The sequence below is a fragment of the Solanum stenotomum genome, chromosome 12 (genome assembly GCF_019186545.1).
Source record: "Solanum stenotomum isolate F172 chromosome 12, ASM1918654v1, whole genome shotgun sequence".
NCBI lineage: Eukaryota > Viridiplantae > Streptophyta > Magnoliopsida > Solanales > Solanaceae > Solanum > Solanum stenotomum.
In genome coordinates this window covers 30,027,529-30,052,426 of record NC_064293.1, presented here as the reverse complement: position 1 = coordinate 30,052,426, position 24,898 = coordinate 30,027,529, and the positions used below count along the sequence as shown (strand labels likewise).

The 24,898-nt window shown below is 32.8% G+C and overlaps 1 protein-coding gene across 2 annotated transcripts; it reads right to left on the bottom strand.

Moving 5' to 3' along the window:
* Positions 1-1,013: 1,013 nt before the first annotated feature.
* Positions 1,014-10,932, bottom strand: LOC125849568 (potassium transporter 11-like). Of its 2 annotated transcripts, XM_049529669.1 has the most exons (8): positions 10,191-10,932; positions 9,435-9,660; positions 7,997-8,242; positions 6,539-6,589; positions 6,166-6,426; positions 5,886-6,057; positions 3,041-3,291; positions 1,014-2,108 (listed from the first exon to the last, which is right to left on the bottom strand). In XM_049529669.1, exons 1-8 carry the CDS (start codon positions 10,317-10,319, stop codon positions 1,066-1,068), a joined length of 2,379 nt encoding a protein of 792 aa, XP_049385626.1. In that variant the 5' UTR covers positions 10,320-10,932; the 3' UTR covers positions 1,014-1,065. The 2 variants fall into 2 exon arrangements, with proteins under 2 accessions (XP_049385626.1, XP_049385627.1); XM_049529670.1 differs by lacking the exons at positions 9,435-9,660; positions 10,191-10,932 and adding an exon at positions 8,930-9,035.
* Positions 10,933-24,898: the final 13,966 nt, after the last annotated feature.

The window sequence follows — 24,898 nt, the reverse complement described above, 5'->3', positions numbered from 1 at the left end:
ATTTGTATCTAAAAGTGGAACTCTTTGGCCTACGGAAGAGACTGATGTTGGTTCTTGAGATTAAAAGAGTTCTCTTTTTTCCATTTTTTGTAAAGTAAAGCGAAGACGTTTATCCCACCAATTATTTGGGTTTTTGCTCTGTTGGAAATAAGAACATTCTATCCCAGAACAAAATTTCCTTATGATTGCCTAAATGCTTTATTTTCTTTGACAATCGCTTATCAAAGTTTTAGTATCATTAGAATGCTCACTTAATAGTCAGATGAGGTAAACAATATTTAGAAAAGATTCTATAAAAATATGCATTTTACGTATATGAAAAATATATTAGAAGTGATTGGTTTGATTCAGTTGTAGTTCACCCTTTCCTTTTTGTTTCAAGGGAGGAAACAAAGAAATTCAGAGAAGTGCAGTGGAAAGGTTGAAGGGAGGACCATCATAATTCATATGGCTTGGTCCACTCTTGGCTAAACGCTTTGGGAGGGACTATGTCGAAGTTATCACTTTTTCACTGACAGACTAGCAATTCAATAAATCACCTAGCATATAGAATAACGATCAAGAAGTCCATATTCCAGAGTGTGCACCAACAAGAGTAGGCTAGAAGGATTCCCCGAATAGCATTTATATATACATCAAACTAAACAAATTGTTATGTCAATTTTATATTATTTATATATTTAACACCAAATCATACCAAAAAAAGAAAAAGGATCATACTACTGCCATTGCAATTTGCAACTGCTAGTATTGCTATTGTTAGTGTAGTAGATTATTTTATTTCCTTTTCAGAAAGTATACATAAGTTTCATATCACATTTATGAAGATTACCAGGATGCTTCCTACAACTAGTGTCTATTACCCAATGATCACTTCTGCTCAATGCAATACATTAGCACTTGCAGCAAAGTTTCAAGATGGAAGTTACACACATGTTAATGTCAAAAAGATGTCATGCAGAACATCTATTAATCTCAGTAACCATTTTTGGTGTACTACAGATCTCATGATAGATAGATAATATCCTTTGATTTGATCATTCATTCATTTGTTGAAACAAAAAATTATACATAGAATATCTGTCCAACATTTAGTAGGCTCTCATGAGGGACATTGAAGATTACACTATTTTCCCTGCATATTTTCCTAAGAAACGCATATATATAGTCGATAGCAATTTTCTTGTAGAACCTAGAGTCCCTCCTTGCTCTAACCACAGTATTTCCAAGAATGTGTACAACCCCAGCATCTCTACAACGATTTAAGAATTCCATTTCATCCGCTTCTGCCTGGCTGCTCTCACGGCCTGATGATGTGACTGTGTTGTTCCCTTGAGTAGGAGATTTAACAGGAATTATTGAGTCCACTGTCGAACATGTGAAGTCATTATCTCTTGTAGTTGAGTTGCCATTACTTCGCAGTAGGTAACTCGCTGAATGCTGAGTTTGCTGCCCGTATAAGCTGTATTCATCGGAGTCAGAGCAACCTTCCATCATATTCTCCAGCCGGACAAACAGGAAGAGGTTATCAAATAGCTTTCTCTCGAACTCCTCATCTTTCTTATGGAGGTCTTTGTAACCATACCTTGCAACACAACGGAACATGTGAAAACTCTTGGGTCCTATGCGCTTCATGAGGAACCTCTCGTCTTCTGGAACAGTGTAAACTGGAAGATACTTCACACAGACAAATACTACAACTGAATGTACAGCTGGCAGATTTGTGATGAAGTGAGAAAAGATATGTGGCACTCCACTAGCTAGCTCGGTGTAGACAAGTCCTATTCCAGGGACACGTACAAGTCCTAAGCTGGGGCCAAGCCCAAGAATCCATGCCATTGATACCTTGCTGTGCATTTCAAATTCATAACGTTTCACAGTTCCGTAATGCCAGACATACATGATGACAAAAAAAGCTGCAGCAATCACAAGTGGAACCCAACCACCCTGATCAACCTTAAATAGCACCGCAGAGAAGTAGGTACATTCAACGACCAGAGATAAGAAGGTGAAGACAAGGACAAGAACCCAATGGCAGCGCCAAACTAATAACATTATTAAGGTCATGAGGAATGTCGTCACCAACATGACTATCACAACCGCCGTTCCTGTTCAAGAAAATGCTACATTAATATGTAAGTTTCACGTGAGGTGTTCCACATGGGGTTAATGTCAAATGCCGGACTCTGTTTCAGCCATCCTATTTAATTTTACGTGTTACATCTTCATTTAACAGGTCATTTTTATGCAAAACTAAGTCTACATATCTAAGTTGTTTTCTTTTAGGGTAGCAGTATCCTACCTTATCTCATCTCAGCTTCATTTTCTTTACAAGACAAAATTTGGGTAGGGTAGAGCTTGACGGGGATAAGAGAATAAGGCAGGGGGGTCTTTAAAATTCAGATGAGAAAAGAGTTGTACGGGAGAATCCATGCTATTTAAGAAGTATAGCAGCAACTCCCCAATCCTAACGAAGTAGTTTTTCCAGAATCCAATGAACAACTCTATGCTTATTAACCTTGCAGAGTATATATTATGTTTTACTTTTTGACAATTGAGATTTTGCTCGGATGGTAAGCACCCTCCAACCTTGAGGTTGTGGGTTCGAGTCACCAGGGAGCAAAAAGGGTGGGAGCTCCTAAGGAGCAGTAAGAAAATGTCTTTTACTAAGTTTAAAAGCCTAGACTCTCTAAATTGCTTCTCTGTAGTTCAAATTTTGGTTGACTTCGCCACTACTTTCTTCAATTATATCATCTTCAGTAGCATCACCATGAAACCCAATTTTGTATACTATCGGTTGATTTATCTATAATTAGGATAACAAGTATGTTCTCATGGCAGATCCCTGCTACAAAGTGATTGCTACTGAAAACTCCTCTCTAATCTCATCCTACTGTTCTCACACGTAAAGGTCCTTCTAACATATCCTTAAGCAGCAGTTTCAGAAACCACACAACCAGCCACATCACATTTATCTGTATTTTGCATCACGTAAAGTCAAACAAAATCAAGCAATATTATATTCAATACACATACTCACCATATGCGTTACCAATTTGGCTTTGATTTCTGAATCCAGCAGTCACAGCGATGCAAAGAACCATAAGGATCCAATTTATATCAGGAATGTATATCTGGCCGAGGAACTTCTTTGATGTATGTACTACCTTGACTCTTGGGAAACAGCCATGTGCCAGAGCTTGCTTGATTATTGAAAACGTAGCGGTGATTGTTGCTTGACTTGCAACGATAGCAGCTAATGTTGCAACAATAAAAACTGGCCAGTATATGCTATCTGCATTACCAAAGAGATGATCTGTCAAAGACATTACAACTTCACACTTTAGCTTTTGGTGTCAGCTTCACTAGTAACAGAATTTCCATTTTCTTTTAACCCTTGTTTTTCAAAAAAAGGGCAGCAAAATGCTCCCTTCTAAAGACTGTAAAAAACTAACGTATAAATCGGGTACCAGAGTATTCAGACAACTATCCTTAAACTTTGAGCAGTCATTGACGACAAAAATGGTAGTGTAGAATTTTTTTTTTTTTGAGAATGGTAAAGTTGTATTCATCAGCAATAAGGGTATGCTGGCAACCAAACAAAAGTAAAAAATAAAATTCAAAGGCCAAGTAGTCATGATTACAAAGAGCCTAGGAAATCTACTACTTGATCTACTTCATATATACCCTCCTCTTTACACCAAAAAAATAGAGTATTAATGCAGTTTTCTTTAACTTTCTGCATTGGGTTAGTAATATTCTTAAAGCACCTATTGTTTCTTTCCTTCAAATTGACCACCATATGCAAGATGGAACTAGATTCCACCATTTTTTCTGTGTTTTACTCCCCCCTCTTCTCATCCAACAGTTTAGTAGGTCAGCAGTATGCTCAGGCACCACCCAAGGATCTTGACCAATGCTCTGAAACATATACCATATCTGGGAAGTCACTCTACAATGAAGGAACAAATGATTGTTTGTTTCCTCCTTCTCATGGCAAAAGAAGCACCTAGAAAAAATGGTAGTGTAGAATTGAGGCATTATTACTGGAATAGAGCAGGTCCCAAGTGTCTGACACATCACTAGATAAAATGGATGGATTATAATATTGGAATGAGTTCTTTAGATCCATCAGCTCCACGGTCAGAAATGGCCATGGAATACATTCTGATGTTTGGTGTGGGAACTCAACTTGGAAAGACAAATTCTTCACAATCTATTTTTTATCACAACTAACAAGGAGGCTACAAGCAGATCTTCTCAGAAAAGATGGATGTCAAGTGTAATGAAATATCTTTCAGAATGCCCATCAACATATGAGTTGGAATGATCTCGATGTCTTTTCCCAGAAGATCTACAGTTATACTAGCTCTGGACAAGAAGACAACATTTGGTAAGGGTCATCATCAAAGAACTTCTCGGATAAGTTCTATTATGATTGTATTATTCACGGGGAAGGGGGTTCGAGGAAGGGACTCGAGGCCTATGTGGATACAAATATGGAAGACATGAGTACCCAAGAGAAAAGCTTTCTTCACCTAATTGTCACATGGAAGTGCTCTCCTAATGACAGGCAATATGAGAAGCAAGAGGATGATAATAGTTAGTTAGCACTGCTTCTGTAAGGGAAGTGGGTTAGATACAATCACACATTGCTTTACTGTATCTTAACTACAGAGTTACTATCCTAGGTGTATGCCATGTTTGATGTGGCCTGGGTGCTACCTAGAACTGTGGAAAATTACTGGTGAGTTGGAGATTGAGATATGAAGCAAGAGAAAATGTGTTGTGGAAAGTATCATGTTTCTGCATTTTTGGCTGAAAATGGGAGAAAGGAACAGAAGCGTTTTGAAGGAATTGGAAGTCCGATGGGGAGAGTAACTATCTCTTCTTTATTCCATCTGTACTTCTGATGTAGAAAGGATACTCCATGTTATACAGATCAGTGGGGTGGATTTCTTTGCAAGCTTAATCTACACTCAACATAAACCTTGATGAGACGTCAACAAAAGCACCTTGACTTATAAAAAGAATCTAGTTTCCATTACAGTGAAAACATGGAATAGAATCCACATGTTATACAGATTTGAATGGAATTTTTTGAAAGCTTAATCTACACACAATATAAGTCTTGATGTGACATCAACAAAAGCATTTATAAAGAGAATCTAGTATCCATTAGACCATTACAATGAAAACAACGAGTGCAATCTAACAAGTAAAACTAATTTTCAAAGGCAAAGTCTAGTGGAGCAGGAACACTGCAGTATCTTCAAGTATAACTCGAGCAAGGTGCATCTTTTGGGCCGAAGGGCACAGCACCTTAAGACTATTTTTGAAACTGGTAATGTTAAAAGAAAGGCACAGCACCTTAAGACTGCCTCTCTTAATTTATCATTTGTAGGAGAAAGGGTTTTTAGCTTCAGTAGTATTCAGTGCATGATTCAGTTTTGAAAGAGTATTCAGTGCATGATTCAAGAGTACTGCTTTCTGTAAAGGAATATTTTAGAGAAACTGGAAAATATTCATTGGATAAAATTTGATCTTGGGTTCTCCTTTTCTAAACCGGTTTACCAACACAGTCTTAACTTGCAACAAGTCCATTCTAGCTGTCTCACTTTGTGACCAGAGTCGACATACTTTTTCTTTACTTCTTCCAATTCACAAAGTATGCTCTAATGACAAAAGTTAGGTAAGTTAGGGACATATCAGGAAAAAAGTTTAGAAAACTAGGGACATGCAAACTGACAGCTGTCAATGAAAACATACTCTAAGCTCTATTGACATACAACTCATTAGCATTCACACTACTAATCGATTTTGACACCAACGTGGACCAAAACCAATAGATGTAACAACATATATTCAAGTTAAGAAAGCAAAACATGCCTGGAATAGAACGGTAGAATGCATCGACAACATGTTCCTTATTTTGCATGAGGTATGCTGCTTGCCCCATATATGTTAAAAGAAGGCAAGGGAAAACAATGACTGTGAAAGCAAGCTGTATTGCTGACACCGGAAAATGAGCAAGATCAGCAAAAAGTGCCTCTGTTCCTGAAGTAGTCAACAAGGAACTATCAGAATTCAAACGGTCATTCTTAACCATCTAAGAAGCTATTGAGATATGACAATTCGAAGAGATGTTTGTGAAGAGGATAAAACCTGTGATGCTGAGCATTATTCCTCCCAGGGATGTCCAACTGTCTTTCTTTCTCCTCCTAAAATATCTATATATGTACACAGGAGAAAAGGCCCTCACAACAGAGCTATCATATTTCCAGATGTTGAAGATGCCAATACCTCCTACTAAAAGAAACCAAAGCAGCACAACTGGAGCAAACAGCCAACCAACCCTGTCTGTGCCGTAGTGTTGTACGCTAAACAAACCAACTAATATAATGACAGCAACAATCACTACAACATCTGCATCAAAGGATGGATATTAAAGTCATGGAAAATGATTAAAACAGAAGCGGTTAAGAAGATGAATCAACAAAGGAAAAAAAGTGGTGTTAACAAATAAGTAGAATAGTACCATTACTCATCTTTGGATGGTCCACCTTGATCCCACCAGAAGCTGAAAGAACTGAGAATTTTTTTCCCAAATAAGTTCTTCATCATAAACTTAGAACATAAAAACTAATAGAAACATAAACCAAAATATAGAGTATAAATCTTCATAAGCTTTCTCATACTCTATCACACCAGAACTAAACCATTTTCCTTTTGACTAAAATATTTTATTATTGTTAGAGAACAGTATTGAAAACAAGCACCCCTGAACTTGGCATAATTATTAGTTTCATTCCCGAACTATTGACAACCTTAAAAACACCCCTCTACTTGACTAACTAAACTTAGATACACGCAAGTTTAGGGGTGTTTTCAATACTTCTCTCTCATTATTATAATTATAAAAAAAGTCTCTTTTTAGTAATTTCTAAATGCATAAATTTTATTTTTTAAAGAATTAAAAAGTGTATTCTGAATTGAGAACAAACACAAAATAGATTAATTTCATACTCTGAATCAAGTCATTCTTTTCTAAAGGACTTAAGTGCCTTGATCTCAGTTCTACGAAACACTTACTTCCGTTTCTAATTGTGGCATTGGCAGGAAACATATACAGAGAGTAGAGATACCATATAAAGTGGCATGCTTTACTTGGCTGGTAGTGAAAGAAGCTGCTCTAAACCAGGACAATCCGAGGAAAAGGGGTATATCAATTTGTTCAAGGTGCTACTTTTGTGGCCAAGAGGCCGAGACAATCAGCCATCCGTTCCTATATTGCAAAGTGACTAGTCATCTGTGGGACTTGTTCTCGACCTCAGGGATATTAGATGGGCAATGCCAGGATGAACAATTGACTTTCTATCATGTTGGAATGATGAAGGGGAAAAATACTACCAACAAAGCCAGATGGAATATTGTCCCAGCAGCTATTTGATGGACTGTCTGGAAGGATAGAAACTTCAGATGTTTTGAAGATACAGCTAGTACTATTCAGAAGATCAAGAAGAACTGCATTCTCCTTTTTTGTTTTTGGTGTGAAGCTAAATATATTGATGATCTAGATTCTATTCTACAGGTTTTAGATTCCTTGTAAGAAGAGCAAGGATTGTATCTTGGTTTTTGTTGTAAGCACCTTTTGGCTTCCAGCACAATCTTTGTGCTGAAGATTCATATGACATACTGGAATATGTTACTTCCTCAAAAAATTAAAATTGTGGCATTCAATCGGATTAAACTTTCTCTTTTGATCAGAATTACTAATGAACACTACCACCTTTAGTTATCCATCATAGGCTATACGAGGTGTTGTCTCTACTAGGTTGTGCATTTTTATCGAGGGTTAAGCTGGTCCTTGATGGATTTAGGTCATTCAGGTTGCAATCGTATCCTACCGATTGTAAATTTTTTCACCATAAACTAGAATAATGAACTTCTGTCAATCCAGTAGACGACAAGTAAAAGACAAGCTTCAAACAAGTACCTGATATAGCCGGAGTAAGAATTCCATCACCTATTACCGTGCAAGTGCCTATAACTACAAGAATAAGAAGCGAGTTCTTCCTGAACGGATATGCCTCCAACCATCTTTTTGTTTTTGCAGCAAATGAGTGCTCATGGAATGTGCTGCGACTGTAAGTTGTCAGCTCTTCATCTGTCCGGTGTTGGTTGGGAATTGTCTTTATCTTAGCATGGCGACATAACAAAGAATAAAGAGCAAAAGTCCCACCTGAAAAGACATAAAACTCAATTTTATCATCTTTAACTTTTTCATGCATTAATTAGAGAACATATCTTTCATATTGCTCTACAGTTGGGAGTTGATTTATGAAAAATGTAAAGCACATGAGAAAAAAGGAAATTAAGTTAACTAAATACCAATATCAAATGAATGCATGCAAAATGCAAAGTCCTTAAATGTAATGTAGAATGAGCTAAGTTCATTACCTTCATGATGTGTCTCTAACATTGTCAACATAAGAGCAATTAGTTTATTGCAGTAAATAATTAACTTCAATTGATAGGCAAAATGATCTTTAAATTCAACATATAGTAACTGCATCTCCATGTGAAATTAAGATATACTTAGCAAACAACTATATATCTTAACAGTATTATCCAACAAGCTTTTCTCAAATTGCAATACAATCTAAAATTTTCATTCACCCTTTAATCATTTCGACATTTTCAACTTCTCCAACTTCTTTGATCCTTGCCCTGTTCACTTTATTTTCTCTTTCTTCTGAAACAGCGGAGAAGTAGAGATTTTTAAGGGCGAGAAGAGAAGAAGTCTCTGTAAATGGAGATTTTTAAAAACAGACAATAACAAGGTCAAATCTTGCCCCAAAAAGTAAAACATGGTCATCATCGCAGCCTCTTTCGCACAATTACTCCAAAGGGGGGAAAAACAACAAACTCACGCATTGAGACCTACGGCTGAGCATATTTTCAATTTGTTTGTGTAATTCATAAACAAGGGCTGTTGGTTAAGTTGCATCCTTATATTTTCATCTCTATATCTCTATCTCTCACATAGACAGACACACAAACAAGCATACAAATCCTTTTGACTGCTTCAACCCAACTTCACTGCTGAACTGCTACGTCAGTTTAAGCCAGAATTGAAGGGTTCTCTCCAACTTGACCAGTCTTGAAACTGCATTAACTGGACAAGGGAGCAAAAAGACCCAACCTGTCCAGCCAATAAAAAGGTGCCTAATCAAGTTAAGCCAGTAACATCCTGTTTCAACAATGTCTTAGCAACATTTCTCTTGAAAGTTACATCTACCAGTGGAATAAACATTTCATACAGGAAAGCAGCTCAGTATGACGGCAAACAAAACTTAAAAACCATGAGACATGCATAATACAGAATCATCAACTAAATCAGATGAGTGACTTGAACTCCGGAACTAGCTTACCTTGACCATTGTCGTTTGCTCTACAAACTATGAAAACATATTTGAGGAGAGGGATAAGTGTGAGGGAATATATAATTAGTGAAAGTGCGCCAATGACATCCTCTGGATCATCAATTCCATGGGGAAATGTATTGTAGAACACATACAAAGGAGACGTCCCCAAGTCTCCATAAACCACTCCCAGACTCTGAAAAGCAAGCCGCAGAAGCAACAATGACGAGAAAGTCTGAATTAAGACAACTGAATCAGCACACTGGGAGAATGAGTGATCACAACAAAAAATGAACTCATAATTTACTCCATTCCGTAATCAACCAAATACTCACAATAATGGGATCATAAACACTCATAATAAGTAAAAACATGACTATAGAACATCTGTATACAGGTTACCAAATCAATATTTGTCAATTGCTCACCAATAAGACATCATCTACTTTTGAGTTCATAAACATGAAGTCAACAGGTTTTCAACATGAAAAATTATCTTCCCACACCCTACCCTCCACCGAGCCACCTACCCCCACCCAAAGGGCGACAAGGAGAAGAAAAACAGCCTTCCACATGACATGAATCGAGAAACATGCTAGGATCAAAAGAGTAATTCAACCAACATTAAGATGAATTAGAAGATACAATAGACTATTCAATTACATATAACAAATTAGTCCCCTGAATAAAAGAAAAACATTAAAGCAAGCAGAAAAGAGTAAAAGTGCATCAATCAAGTAAACTAGAAGAAAAGCTACATCTTACCTTTTCTCTATACATATTTCTTAGTCTTCCTGCCTCTTCATCCATAGGTTGATCAAGCTTTTGGTCTAAATCCCACATGCCTCCTTTAGTTTCACCACTGTCTTCATCAAGCCCCATCCCTGAAGCCATCTTTCAAGACAACTACGATTCAAGAAGATGCAAACCTAATAGACAACATTCAACCACCTAACCTTTCTAATCAACCTAAATGAACACTCAATTCAATTCAAAGAACTGATCAACTTCCAAAATGAGTTTACCAAAAAGTCAAAACTGGAAATGAAACAGTTCAAGAACACCAATCATATAAATTTTTCATGAGTGGGGACAGCTCGAAATCCAACTCCAATCAATAAAAGCCACATAAAATCAAGAAACCAATTCAGAAACCTCTTTTCCCAATTTAGCTAAATACCCAATTCTCCTTCTTTTCCCAAAAATGGTTCAAAATTCAATTTTGAACCCAAATAAATTCAACTATGAGGAAATGAGAAAACCCCCAATTCATGAACCGACAGATAAAAGATGAATTTACGTCTGCACAAAGAAAAGTCAGTTTTTTGGGGGGTCTTTTTTTTTTCCTTCTTTCTTTATGTTAGTTCCTGTGCATCCTGCGGCTTCAACAGGAACTCATCTCCTCATTTTCCCCCTATGTGCTATGTTCCTCTCCTGAGGAAGAAGAAATTACGAATCAAAACAGAAAATTCCATCGTTTTCATATGCTTCTTTGTCTCTCTCTTCTCTCTCAAGGTCCGATAGAAAGATGTCATATTTGTTCTGCTGGCGTGGCGGACAGAGAAAGAGAGAGAGGTCACCAACGTTTGGGGTGAAATTTTTTAATGCGAATTCAAATTTAATCAACTTAGATATATATATTAACACATATCACTTTGTTTGAATAATTATTATGTAGTATTATTTTATAATGTATCATATAATATTATATTATTTAAATGAATACAATGTTTGGATATATTATATCTTCTTGTTACATAATATCATATATTCATAATTTGAATGATAAACTCGTAAGAAAAGTATGATACATAGAGCTACGATAAAAAGACAAGATAAAAAATAAAATATGATTATTAAATAATAAATACAGATAAAATAAGAAGAAAATATATGATCACACAAATCGATTGTTATATAAAATTGGTTTTTTTTTTGTAGTTTACTAATAATAAATTTAAACGATATGATACAATAAAATTTGCGTAACAATCAAAACAAATATTGTATTTAAATATATAATACAATATAATGTGCAATTAACAGTAATCCAAACATTGCTAATGAGTAAGCACCTAAGTACGGATTGGCAAAAATATCAAATTTTTCTGTAATGGTCGTGTTTTTAACATAATTCAAATTATTCAGTATCTCGTATCTAGTATTTTATTTTTAAAGTTAAATTAATTATCTTTTCATACCGAATTATAATCGCCACGTATCAATCATCATTCGATAATTCATCAACCCTATATTTACTCCATATAATTTCACGAGCAAACCTTAACATCTATGAAGGAAAAATAGTTCTTGCTTATTAATCAATCAAATTAAAAGATTAAACTAAAGCAAAAAGGACAAACAAAAAGTTAAATAATATATTATCATCAGCAAAGCCACTAAATAGGTATTAAGAGGATGAATTTAGGCTTTAATACGATTTGAAAATGATTTGATCATATTATTTTTTTCCCTTTTAGTATAAAGCATAACTAAAAAGAAAAAAAATTAGGCCTACCAATATTGTGTAATTCATGTGATGTTAAAACCTACCATTTTTGTATTAACAAATTCATGTATTATTTAATTTGGTTCTTCATAATAAAAGAAAGATATAAGAAAAAGACACAAAATATTTTTTTAATAATTAATATACGTAGGTTCATATATTTGTGACAATATTTTAAAATTTAATATTTTTCCCTAATTATTGTAGCTTAAAGAGTGTTCACATGCTTGAGGACCCACAAAATTTGATGATGGAAATCCATATAGTTTGTAATTTTTTACATTAATTCTAGTTTTTTTTCCAAGTTTTAAAATAATGTTTACATGCATGACGTATTTTGTTTAATTAGTGTCTACTTTCATTGAATTTTCATATGATGATGTAACATAAATCTAATTTTTTTCTTAACCAATAATCTCTTCATTGATAAGATCAAAGATTTCACTCTTATCTGTCCAAAAATAGAAAAATAAAACTTTTGAATTTTCATTTTTTTTCTTTTCTCCATTAGGGTAGGTACAGGGAAGGGGGAAAGGGTGTTTTTTTTAATTTATATATATGTGTGTGTTTAACTTTCTGTAGATGCATGATTTCAATTTAATTGATTTGTTTCTAATCATTCGATGTCTGATACTCTTATAATTCATATAATTCGGATTCATGTAAGAAATAATCACTTTTAAAATTAAAGCTTTGAACATACTCCCTCCGTCCCTTTTTAGTTGTCCACTTTAAAAATGACACACAGATTAAGGCAACAATGATTAGCACAGTGAAGTTACAATTTTACCCTTATGACAACTTTTCACTTCAAAATTACAACCACTTATTTGAATTCAAGTGAAATAAATTGGAGGGAAACAACATACACTTTTACAATTTTCAAGAAGTGTAAATAAGGGTATAATAGGAAAAAAATTGTTGTCCTTTCTTGATTTGTCAAAATGGACAACTAAATAGGGACAACTAAAAAAGGAAATATGGACAAGTAAATAGGGACGGAGGGAGTATGTGAGTAGTGTGATAGTTTGAGCTATATCATTATTTGATGGTGATTGAATAGTAAGTGCAATTTTAGATATTCATGAGTCAACAATGATGTAAAGATAGAATTGAATTCTAATATATTACTTCCTACGTCCCATTTTATATGTCATTTCTTTCTATAAATAGTTGGTCCATAATACTTGTCATCTCATAAAATCAATGCATAAATTAGTATATTGTTCCTTTTTGTAACGACCGGGTTCCGTCGTTATAGAAATGCCAACAGAGGAAAAATTGGGGCCGAATTTTTTTTCGTAATACTTGAATTTTCTCAACCTTATCCAGATTTGGACGAAATCGGAGTCCTTGAGGTGTGGGAAAATCTGGTAACAATCAGGTGGAGTAATTATAGTTTTGATTGCATGAATGATTAGATAACTTGTTAAGGAATCCGTACGACTTTACGGAATTGAATTCGGGCGAGTAGAACTCCAGAATCGATCTTAGCGTGAGGGGTATTTTCTGATCATCGTGGGTTAGAGATGTGTAGGGAAAGGGGATTTTGGAATTTCTTCAGTTAACTCTCTGGTTCCGTTTGTGCCGCTTTGGCGGGAGTCTGGCCACTTTGGCGAAGCCGCTACAGCGGGACATGGGGCGCTGTGGCGAGTACGACGAGACTTAAAATTGTAGAAAAGGATGGATAGCTCACTGGTTGGAAAATGCCGCTCTGGCAGGACTTGATGTCGCTCTGGCGCCGCCGCTACAGCGGGATGATGGCCGCTGTGGCGGGCCAGACGCGACTTAATGTCGTTAATAAACTCCTAAACGACCTTATTTGACACTCTTCGACTTTTAGAGCTAAAGAACAACCCCCAGGCGATCTACTCATTTTTCACCATTCTTGAGGCTAAAAGTAAGCTTTTCACTCCCCAAATTCGTTTCTCGATCCGTAGAACGTAATAGAATGGGTGAATATTGATGGGGGGAAGGTTTTGTTATAGATCAGATGGTAGAAACAACCCTAGTATGGATGTTTGGGATCATGAGTTTGATCTAGGGTTCATAGAATTGTTATAGTTTCGGGTAATTAGCGATTGTTTGTTGATTTTCGTGTTATTGTGATTGTTTGTAACCAAGAACAAGCGGAACGAATTCGAAAAGGGATTGATCAAGTTTTTTAGGGTTTCAAGCTTGTTTCGAGGTAGGTGATGGTTGTGATTCTATGTTTGTGTGATGTATGCTTGTTCTTGCTTCATTATGATACTTGTGTATGTATGAATGTTGCAATGTTGACCACACTTGTTGTAGATGAGATAGATGAATATCATTGCCATGAAATCATAATGTAAATGTATGATCTTGATGATGTACTTGTGATTGTGATTGTGGTGTGTGAATGGGATCGGTTGCCACGTTCCGGCATAACTAACTTGAATCGATTGCCACGTTTCGACATAAAAATGGGATCGGTTGCCACGTTCCGGCATAAATATGAGATCGATTGCCACGTTCCGGTATGCTAACTGTTTGAGTTTGGATTCCGTGAGAGGACCAATGATTTGTGATAAATGCATATTGATAAGCATGTTGATAATATTGTAGATGTTGATATATATGCATATGATTATAATGTTGTTTGACTTGTTTATGTTGCACTAGTGGGATAGTCGCGTGATCCTACCAGTACACTGTGATTGTGTACTGATTCTGCACTTGCTCTTATTTTTGTTGAGTACAAGGCATCTTCACGCGACTACTGACATACCTCGCTTAGAAGATTAGTGATCGACGCTAGAAAATTCAAGGGTGAGTCAATTCTTCCAGGCTGCCATGGAATTCTTTTTCGTCTATGTCCATCATTTTCGGACTTAGATATTTGTTCTAGTTTGTTGATTAGTTTATTAGTTGGGGATTTATCCCTTCTTGTTTAGACTTGGATCATTGTTTAGATGTTTTGGTACATTGACTTTCAGGTTCTAGGTATTAAATTTCCGCATTTGTTAGTTAATTAACTTGCTTCCGTAACTTAATTGCCTTAGTATTGTTTTAGTTGCTTAGTTTGGTTGTAGTAGTGGTTTTCCCACCAGATGGTTAGTGTGGGTGCCAATCACGACGGTCTGGGTTGTAACACGTTTTTACCCTTGTGAGTTATTAGCATTGAAAACATACATTTGATCAACTTAGAAAAGTTAAGTAAATGATTCATGTTCATTGGTTAAATTAATTAATCAAAATAAATTACTTCCTCCGTCCCATTTTATATGTCATCCCTTTCTATAAATAGTTGATCCATAATACTTGTCATTTCATAAAACCAATGCATAAATTACCATATTATTTCTTTTTTACCCTTGTGAGTTATTAGCCTTGAAAATATACATTTGACCAACTTAGAAAAACTAAGTAAATGATTCATGTTCATTGGTTAAATTAATTAATCAAAATAAATTAATTCGTATTCATTGATTGAAAACTTGAGTTCCAAAAAAATTAAATAAGGGTAGAAAGGTAAAATTACATCATTTCTTAATGCAAATGCAAAGTAAAAAGGTGACATATAAAATGAGACGGAGGGAGTAATTCATATTCATTGATTGAAAACTTGAGTTCCAAAAAAATTAAATAAAGTTAGAAGGGTAAAATTACATAATTTCTTAATGCAAGTGCAAAGTAAAAATGTGACATATAAAATGGGACGGAGAGAGTACATATATACTCCTTTCTCTGTCGACTTTTAATTATCATGTTGCATTTTTTAAAAGTCAATTTGACTAATTTTCAAAGTTAAATTAGATTACATTAATTTGATATTTTAAATAAAATTTTTAAATATTCAAAAACTATACGAAAAGTTTTATAAATTCCATTATTTTTTTGCATATCAAAATGATGAAAAATTACATCCGAAAATTTTAGTCAAAATTATTATTGTTTGACTCTAAAAAAGAAAACTGCGACAATTAAAAGTGGACGGAGGTAGTATGTATGATGAAACTGAATATTTGTGCGGTCAATTTAGGATCAAATCATTGTATTAATTGTTATTAGAATCTATAATTGAATTAATTTAAAACTATTGGTGCAGTTATATCTAGATCCATTAATGAAATATCAATCAAGATTTTATTGAAAATTGATAGAATATGTACCAAAATCTGAGCACATTATATTATTGGAAGATCGTGGAAGTTTGACACTATGAATAATAAAGTCGAAAATAACATACAATTTCAAAGTTTTATTTCCCTGTTAAATGTTAATCAAGTAATAATGGATTTATAGATCTTGATACCGTGCATTGAATTAATTGTTATTTGTTTAACATAATATCATTGTCGATGTTGATCTAACAGTTCAATAAATGCCAAAAGCAGGCACATGATCTCTTGTCATTAAAAAAAATAAGGTCAGTCTTAGGCAATAAATAATTGGGAATAATGTACATAGATCATATAGAAGACTGGAGGGTGCGGAGTGATATGTATTCCTTTATCTTTAATCAAATGTTTTAAATTTGACTTTTTTGGTTATAAAATCGTCTTTGTTATGAAACACTTTTTCTCTCAATATGGGGCTTTCTGGCGTAAATTCAAATTTAGTCAAACTATAATATGAATTTCGGATATTAGGTGGGAAACTGAGCAGTAGGGCTAAAAGTATGTTGAATTAAAAATTACTAGGTCAACTATTTAACAAATAATTGAGAAGGTGAAACGACGTGGTTTTTGTTTCTTTATTTCTACTATTTGTTTTTCTTATAGAAGTAATATAAAAGGTTTACTTTTGTGCACAAATAACAAAAACAAAGTTATTGATTTGGCAAGTGTAGAATCAAAGATCACAGAAATAGCCTTAATTTGCCATTTTATCGCCATATATCTAAAAAATTAAACAATAAAATGAAAATTAGAATTTCAGAGTAAAATTTGGAAGAATTGATTTTGTAGGTGACTTATAAAATGTCTGTTTTTTTATAAAAAAAAATCATTATACAATAATAGATTCATATTTTTATACATAAGACACCTGGAAATTTTTTTCTATTAATTTTTTAAATGGCTAAGAGATCTTAATTCCTCATGAAATTTTGTGAATAATGTCACATGGGTAATTTAAACTTCAATGTTTTAAAAGGTGATGATCCGAGGTGATGCGTTTTACGCAACACAAGGTGAGGCGAAGCCTCGAAGCACGGAGCGTAAATTCTATGATGTATCTTTAATTTTATGATTTCATTTTATGAAAATCTATGAAGCGTACCATTAATACACCGTCAACCAAACATGATTTCTTCGGTCATCACCACCAACATCCCCGTCTACTTACATCGATCAATTCACCATTATAATCATTTTCATGATGCTAGTCATGACAATACGAATCATTTTCATCATCATAACTTTTACCATCACCACCACAAGTCATTAACACTATCCATTACCAATATCACTACTACTACGTACAAATCATCTCCACTATCACTAGTTAATATAAATTATTTTTTAAAACTATTAAATAAATTTTTTTATTTGAATTGTATATTTATTATGTTTATAAAAAACATAATTATGCATATTTTGATATTAAAAATAAATAATCTTAATCATTCAATGTTAAAATCTAATTATAACACCTTAATCTTTCATATACACGTTATATTCAGATTTAAATGTTTTAATTTTGACGAAAACAAATGTTAGAAGAAAAGCAAAACAGATCTATACCTCATATGCTAGAAGAGGATTATGATTATGACATTAAATTCAGTTCTGAACTTTCACAAGCGAAAATGCTTCCTAATAAATCAAAGAACAACTTTCACATATAGCAAACACAAAATTCATATTTGTATGCTATAGCAAAATTTGCATAATTGCGCTCCATAGCAAACATAAATATGTATATTTCGCTATATATGTACAAAAGAAAGCAGTTGTATAATCTGCTTTGGTATACATATACAAAAAGATCAATTGTATAAAGTGAGAGAGGCGAGTGAGCGAACGAAATCTGGGAGAGTGGCGAGCGAGATTTGGGAGAGGGGAACGAAAATATATGTATATATACAATTTTCTCTGGCTTTATACAAACACAAACGCATTTTATGCAATTTGCGTTTTTTGTATAAAGTGAGAGAGGCGAGTGAGAGAGCGAGATTTGGGAGAGTGGCGAGCGAGATATGGGAGAGGGGAGAGAGGAGAACGAAAATATATGTATATATACAATTTTCTCTCGCTTTATACAAACACAAACACACTTTATACACTTGCGTTTGTATAAAAAATGAGAGAGGCGAGGGAGAGAACGAGAGTGGCGAGCGAGATTCACCAGGAGAGAAGTGAAATAACAACAGTTTGCTATGAGATACAATTAAATCAAACTATATTTATAACATTTAATTTGAATTAATAATTTACTATTATATACAATTTTTCCTAAATCAAATCCGAAACATTTAGTTACGAACCCAAAACATATACATTCTCTTAATTTATATAACATATTTTACTTTTTTAATAGGAGTGTGCAAAAATTAATTTAACCAATAAATCGAATTAAAAAAAATAGTATTGGTTTATCGATATTAAATTATTAGATTAATGATTTTTGTAATTTTTTTAATTGAATTATTGATTTGATTTTATGATTTTGATTAATGGTTTAATCCATAACCTAATAAGATTATATTAAAATTACTAGTTTACTCCTACTTATATAACAACGACTTTAACATTTACTGACTCTATTTCCTAAATTTTAGTTTTACTTTCGACCATAGGCAACACAAACTAGCCTTTGTCTCTCTATCACAACACTTTCTCTCATCTCGAGCAAACTAGTATTACTTTCTCTCTTCTCAATTTTAGATTTGATTGTGACAAAGACAAATAATTAATGTCGTTTTCACAATTTATTGCATGCATGCTTTTAGAACGAATTCAAGCAATATTGTCTTAAACAAAAATGATCAACGTAGAATTTTGTGTTGTACTTTCATTTTTGCTACTATTTCTATTTTATTAATATCGTGTATAAATGATCGTATGAGCATTTTCTTATCAATTAAACTGAAGATCGAACCATTAAGGAAAAACTGATAAAATAAATATTTTATCAATTTAACATGTTCACAAACCAAAAATTGATTAAAAATAATTTAACTTTAAGTATTTTTATTTCATTCATAACGAGATGATTTGTAATCATACAAACATCTAAGATTTATCTTTATCAATTCTTGATCAACGATTAGACTTTCATGGAAAAAGAGACTTAAGTTTAAACGAAAAAATAAAATAAAATTAGTACCTAATGAAACAGTGCTACCTTGATTGGAGTAGAGGAAATGGTAACATATTTCAGTAAATTTTCTATGCAAAATATATAGAGTAATAGTCAAACAATAAAGAGAAATTAAATGTATACTATAGTATAATAATTACTAGTAGGAATAGTACTTGGCATACATTTATTTCACCAAAAAATGTAGGTTTAGTACAAAGGAATATCCAAAAAGGATCTAGATCCTTGTACAATTGTAGTATAGGATTTAGTAGTGTTTTTTTTTCTCCGTTGGATTTCATTTCTCAGATATTGCACAATTCATTTTAGGAATGACTTTTTTAACATGATATTTTTTCTATTTCTGAACTTAAACCTAAAACATCTAATTAATAATAAAAAGATCTCAACATTTCATCACAATTCAGATTAGTGTATTTAAGAGTGCTATTAATGTTGAAATGAATTGAAATAAGAGTAAGTAAATTTTGATTTGGTCTTTGCACGTTTACTTCGAATACAAACAAGAAAAATATATATAATTATTAATATATAAATATATAGGCCATTAGGGTTGACATTATTCTAAAGATTCGGACAAAATGAATCTTAGCATAAATTATATGCTCATGTTAGTGCTATGGAACATGATTTGTATTCTTAATAAAATACTCTTAGTTGAGTCTCTTCTTTTTTTAATTAGGAAGTAAGTGAGATTAATTTTAAATTAGTAGCCTTCCTTTATGGATTTTGTTATAAAGTACCTTAATTGATTGTGATTAGCACAAAGTTTTTAAGGTTGACCTTAGAAGCTATAGTGGAATATAATACTCATGCTACCTTTTGGTTGCTAATATAGTACTAATATTCCACGAACACCCAAAATAATTTTTATCGATAATTAATTAACGACAATAGCTTATTTGTTGTTAAATGTGTATTTTTAGTGGCCATTGACACATTTTGTAAATGTCTCTTATAGCGACATTGAATCTAATGACAATTAATTAATACTAGTAAAAACTTTAGCACTTTTTGTTAATGTCATATTTATTGCTGCTAAAAACTGTTTTTATGTTGTGTTCCTACGTTTGGAATCAATTAGAATTAGGATTAATTACTTGAGTGGATTCCTTTTAAAAAATAATTACTTATTTTAAACATACTCTTTAATTATTACCATTTATAACAACTTCTTTAATTTCTCTCTTTTCTCTGTCTCGCTCTTTCTCCCTTCCTTCCTTTCTTTCTTTCTTTTTTTTCTTTCTGTTATTCATTCTCCCTTCCTTTCTTTTTTGTTGCTCTTTCTCCCTTTCTTACTATTGCTCTTTTTCCTTTTTTTTTCATAGAGTAGTCAATGATTTTAGACTGAATAAAACTTGTATCAATAATTAATTAGACAAGTAATTTAATCGTAACAAATAAAGAGACATAAGAAACTGCAAAATGAATTAAACTTGAATTAAAAATGTATTACAAACATATTAAAGTTGAATTATTATAAGAGAATCAAACATGAATGCAAAATATAGCAAACAAAAGAGCATTCTTTGATCTGCATATAGATTGAAAAAAACTTGTATCAATAATGAATTAAACAAGTAATCCAATCGTAACAAATCAACCAATTAATTGCAAAATGAATTAAACTTGTATTTAAAAGTGTATTACACAAATATTAAAGTTGAGTTAGAAGAGAGAATTAAGCATGAATAAAAACATGTAACTAATGAAAGACCAGACATTGACCTATTTAGTAAATTAAACTTGTATCAATAATGAATTAAACAAGTATCCAATAGTAACAAATAAATCAAAAAACTGTAAAATGAATTAAATTTGCATTAAAATTGTATTACACAGTATTAAAGTTGAATAAGAAGAGAGAATTAAGAATGAATGGAAAACGTAACTAACGAAAGACAAGACAATGATCTCTAGAATTAATTAAACTTGCATCAATAATGAATTAAAGAAGTATCCAATAGTACCAAATAAATAAAAAAACTGCGAAATGAATTAAAATTGTATTAAATATTATTAAAGTTGAATTAAAAGAGAGAATTAAGAATGAATGAAAACGTAACTAACGAAAGACATGATAATGATCTATAAACTGAATTAAACTTATAAGTTATATCAATAATGAATTAAATAAGTATCCAATAGTAACAAATAAATCAAAAAACTTCAAAATGAATTAAATTTGAATTAAAATTGTATTACATAGTATTAAAGTTGAATTAGAAGAGAGAATTAAGAATGAATTGAAAACGTAACTAACGGAAGACAAGACAATGATCTATAAACTGAATTGAACACATATCATTATTCGTGAATAAAATATGTATTATATGTATCTTATAAATTATTTTGAATTATATAAGAAGATGATATATTCGAAATATGTATTATAAATATATTGTTCATGATTTTAATTCAATTATGAAATAGATCTAATTCAACTTTAATACAGTTGCAAGAAAATTCCAAACTCTTCGTCTTCTTCAAGTTTTAATTTGAAATTTCTCATAAAATCAATGCTAAAGTTAATGAATCTCCCTTAAATTAAGATATAAACTCCAAAATGTTATTTTCAATAATATGGAAGAACAACTTATACAAACGCATCACACTTTCGTAAAATTCAAATAATGAATTCAAAGCTTGAAGCTTTATAATGACCATCAATGGTGAACTCTTGTTTATATAATTTTAAAGATTTGAAATTCTATTTGAGAACATGATATTGTACAATTTTTTGATTTTTCTATTCTCTTCTCATCGTGTAATGGATAAAAATAGTGAAATATGGGCAAAAACTGATTTAAAAACAGTTATTTAAATGAAAATTAAAAAAAAAGGAGGAAGAGAAAGAATGACACAGAAAGAGACGACAAAGAAGAAGAAAAATAAAAAAAGAAGCGGAGGAAGAGAAAAAGGGTAGAGAAAGAGGCGAAGAAAGATAAACAGTACAATTTTTTACTTCTAAAAAATTGTTATATTTAGTTAGAAAAATTATATTGTCATAGATGGTAAATATTTTTTTAATATTGCATATTTATGTGATTTACCCGAATTAATTTACACCTATTTTGACACACATAAATTTGAGATACATGTGTCTGGTGAATAAAAAGTGGTACAAACAGGGTAGTTTTCTAAACTGATGTAAACACACGTATTTAGGACCTAAACTAAAATAGTGAAATTTGTATTGCTTACTCCAGAAAAAAAGTAAAGGTGTTACATTTCTCAGGTATATCACTCAAGCTACTAGCTCTGTTTTACAATTTAGTGTCGACGCAATTATCATGATGCATGATTTTTTCAGTAGGTCACACTTATATACATACAACTTTTTGCCTGCACAAAAACTTGTTAAAGCATGCACTTTAGAGCATATTATGAAGTAAATGTATCTTTTGCATGATGGAATGGAATTGCTTTTGCAATATGCAACATCACTAGACAAAGATAATACTAAAGAATTTCATAATAAATCAAATTTAGCACTTGAGAAAGAAATTCAATGTGTTAGTGAAAACTTACAAGATAACAAAAATACAAAATTATAATTGAAAATAAATATGAAGAAAATAAATCTCTTCAGGCTGATGCGCAGATATCTCGCTCTCTTTAAGGAGATTCAAGCCCACTACAACAAATGTTTTCATCGGTCCAACAGTAGTCCTTCTTGACTTGTCCCCTCCAGGATACAACAACCTAATCACAAAATATAACTCAACAACTCTGGACAAGAGTTGAGTCCAAAGCTCCACAAAAGAAACACATCCCTTCAACTAATAAGAACTCTCTTTTTTCACAAACTTTATGCACTCTATATTTTCTTGTTGTATTGTGTGTAACAAATCAAATGAAGACCACCACTATTTATACTAGAAGAAGTCTTTCTAGCTATGAATAGGAAGATAACGGTGTAGTAAATAGTGAAGATAATGATCTTAGGAATTACATAGGTTACAAGAATAATAGATGAGTAAAGAATGAAATAAAGTTGAGAGCAACAAATGCACTAACGTGCAGATGCCAACGTTCAGAAAGCAATATGCCTTATGCCTCTGGTCATTAATTGACCATGAGTAATTAGGCACAAATATCATACATTTCAGCAAAGACTTAGTGTGGCAGTGGCAATGTGAATATGTAACAATTTGTATAATATTAAAATGGTCACACCAACAATCCCCCACTCATTTAAATATTAGACAAGAGAGTACATCAGCTGAAAGTGACTACCATGCATAATGAAGGTGTGCTCTGCATTGAACTTCCACTTAGTGAAACAATAACTTTTACTCCAGAGTCGTAGTGGTCTTAGACTTGAACTATGATTATTTGAGGGAAATAAAATATCACAGTCCACACATAATAATCAAGGTGTTGACATGAGCTTTAAAGCCAGCATGTTATGGCCATATGCTATCCCGATTTCATGAGTGCTTTTGAGAATAAGCCCAATTCTCATAGGAAGCGACCTACTTCCACACATCACATAGGTGAAATCTGTCGAGAGTGCTCCTGTAAGCTTAACACTCCACCCATACGAGCTACAGATATTCATTAAGAGTTTTATTAACTCAACCTTCACAAACTACAGGAAGCAATGCACTCACATCATAGGGAGGAAAATAAAAAGATAGTGCATTTTTTCACAATAAATCATCATATGATTAGTTTTTCCCTTTGAACCTGGTTATAGGATCTCTAGTCTCCAGGTTGGGTTTCCTCATATATGACTCAAGGATTTGTAGGCTTCAATCCCATCCCCCTCGATGTGCTCCAGACCTTTTCTCTTGTTAAGGCCTTAGTAAGAGGATCTGCAAGATTATCACAAGATTTGACATAATCAACATTAATGGTACCATTTGTCAAATATGATCTTACATTACTGTGTTTCCTCCTTATAGGTCTAGATTTACCGTTGTAATAACGGTTTTGAACTCTAACAATCGCAGCAGGTGCTATCACAATGAATTAAAATAGGAGGAATTAGTTTTTCAAAATAAGGTATTTGAAATAATAAATCTTTTAACCAATTCGCTTCCTCGCTAGCTGAAGCTAAAACAATTAGTTCAGCTTCCATGGTAGAGTCAACAATTATAGTTTTGCTTTTTTGATCTCCAACAAATAGCACCACCACATAAAGTAAAGACATAACCAGTGGAAGAATATGAATCACCTGATAAAGTGTTTCAATCTGTATCACAAAACCCTTCAAGTACAGCAGGATATTTTTACAGAACAAACCATAATTTTTTGTTCCAATTAAATATCTCATAACTCTTGTTACATCATGCCAATATTCATTACTTGGCTTGCTTGTAAACCTGCCAAGTACTCCTACTACATATGCAATATCAGACCTTGTGCAATCAATCACATATCTCAAACTTTCGAATATGCTAGCATATTCCTTTGAATTTATTACATCATTTTCATTTTCAACAGTAAATAAGTGAACACTTGAATCAAAAGGAGTAGCAACATGCTTGCAATCAAGAAAGTTATATTTTTTCAAAATTTTCTCAACATAATCTGACTGGTCAAGAAAAATTCCATCACATGTTCTTGTTATTTTTATTCCAAGAATAACATTTGCCTCACCAAGATCTTTCATATCAAAATGGCTTCTAAGAATATTCTTAGCATCATCAATAACATTCATGTTAGA

Bases quoted from the DNA above. Each gene is read 5' to 3' on its own strand.
- LOC125849568 (XM_049529669.1), bottom strand. From the start codon at position 10,319: ATGGCTTCAGGGATGGGGCTTGATGAAGACAGTGGTGAAACTAAAGGA. The intron at 6,590-7,996 runs GTACTTGTTTGA...AAAAATTCTCAG, and splicing joins TCTTACTCCGGCTATATCAG to TTCTTTCAGCTTCTGGTGGG. The intron at 3,292-5,885 runs GTTTTGCTTTCT...TAATGCAGATAG, and splicing joins TACCGTTCTATTCCAGGCAT to CATATACTGGCCAGTTTTTA.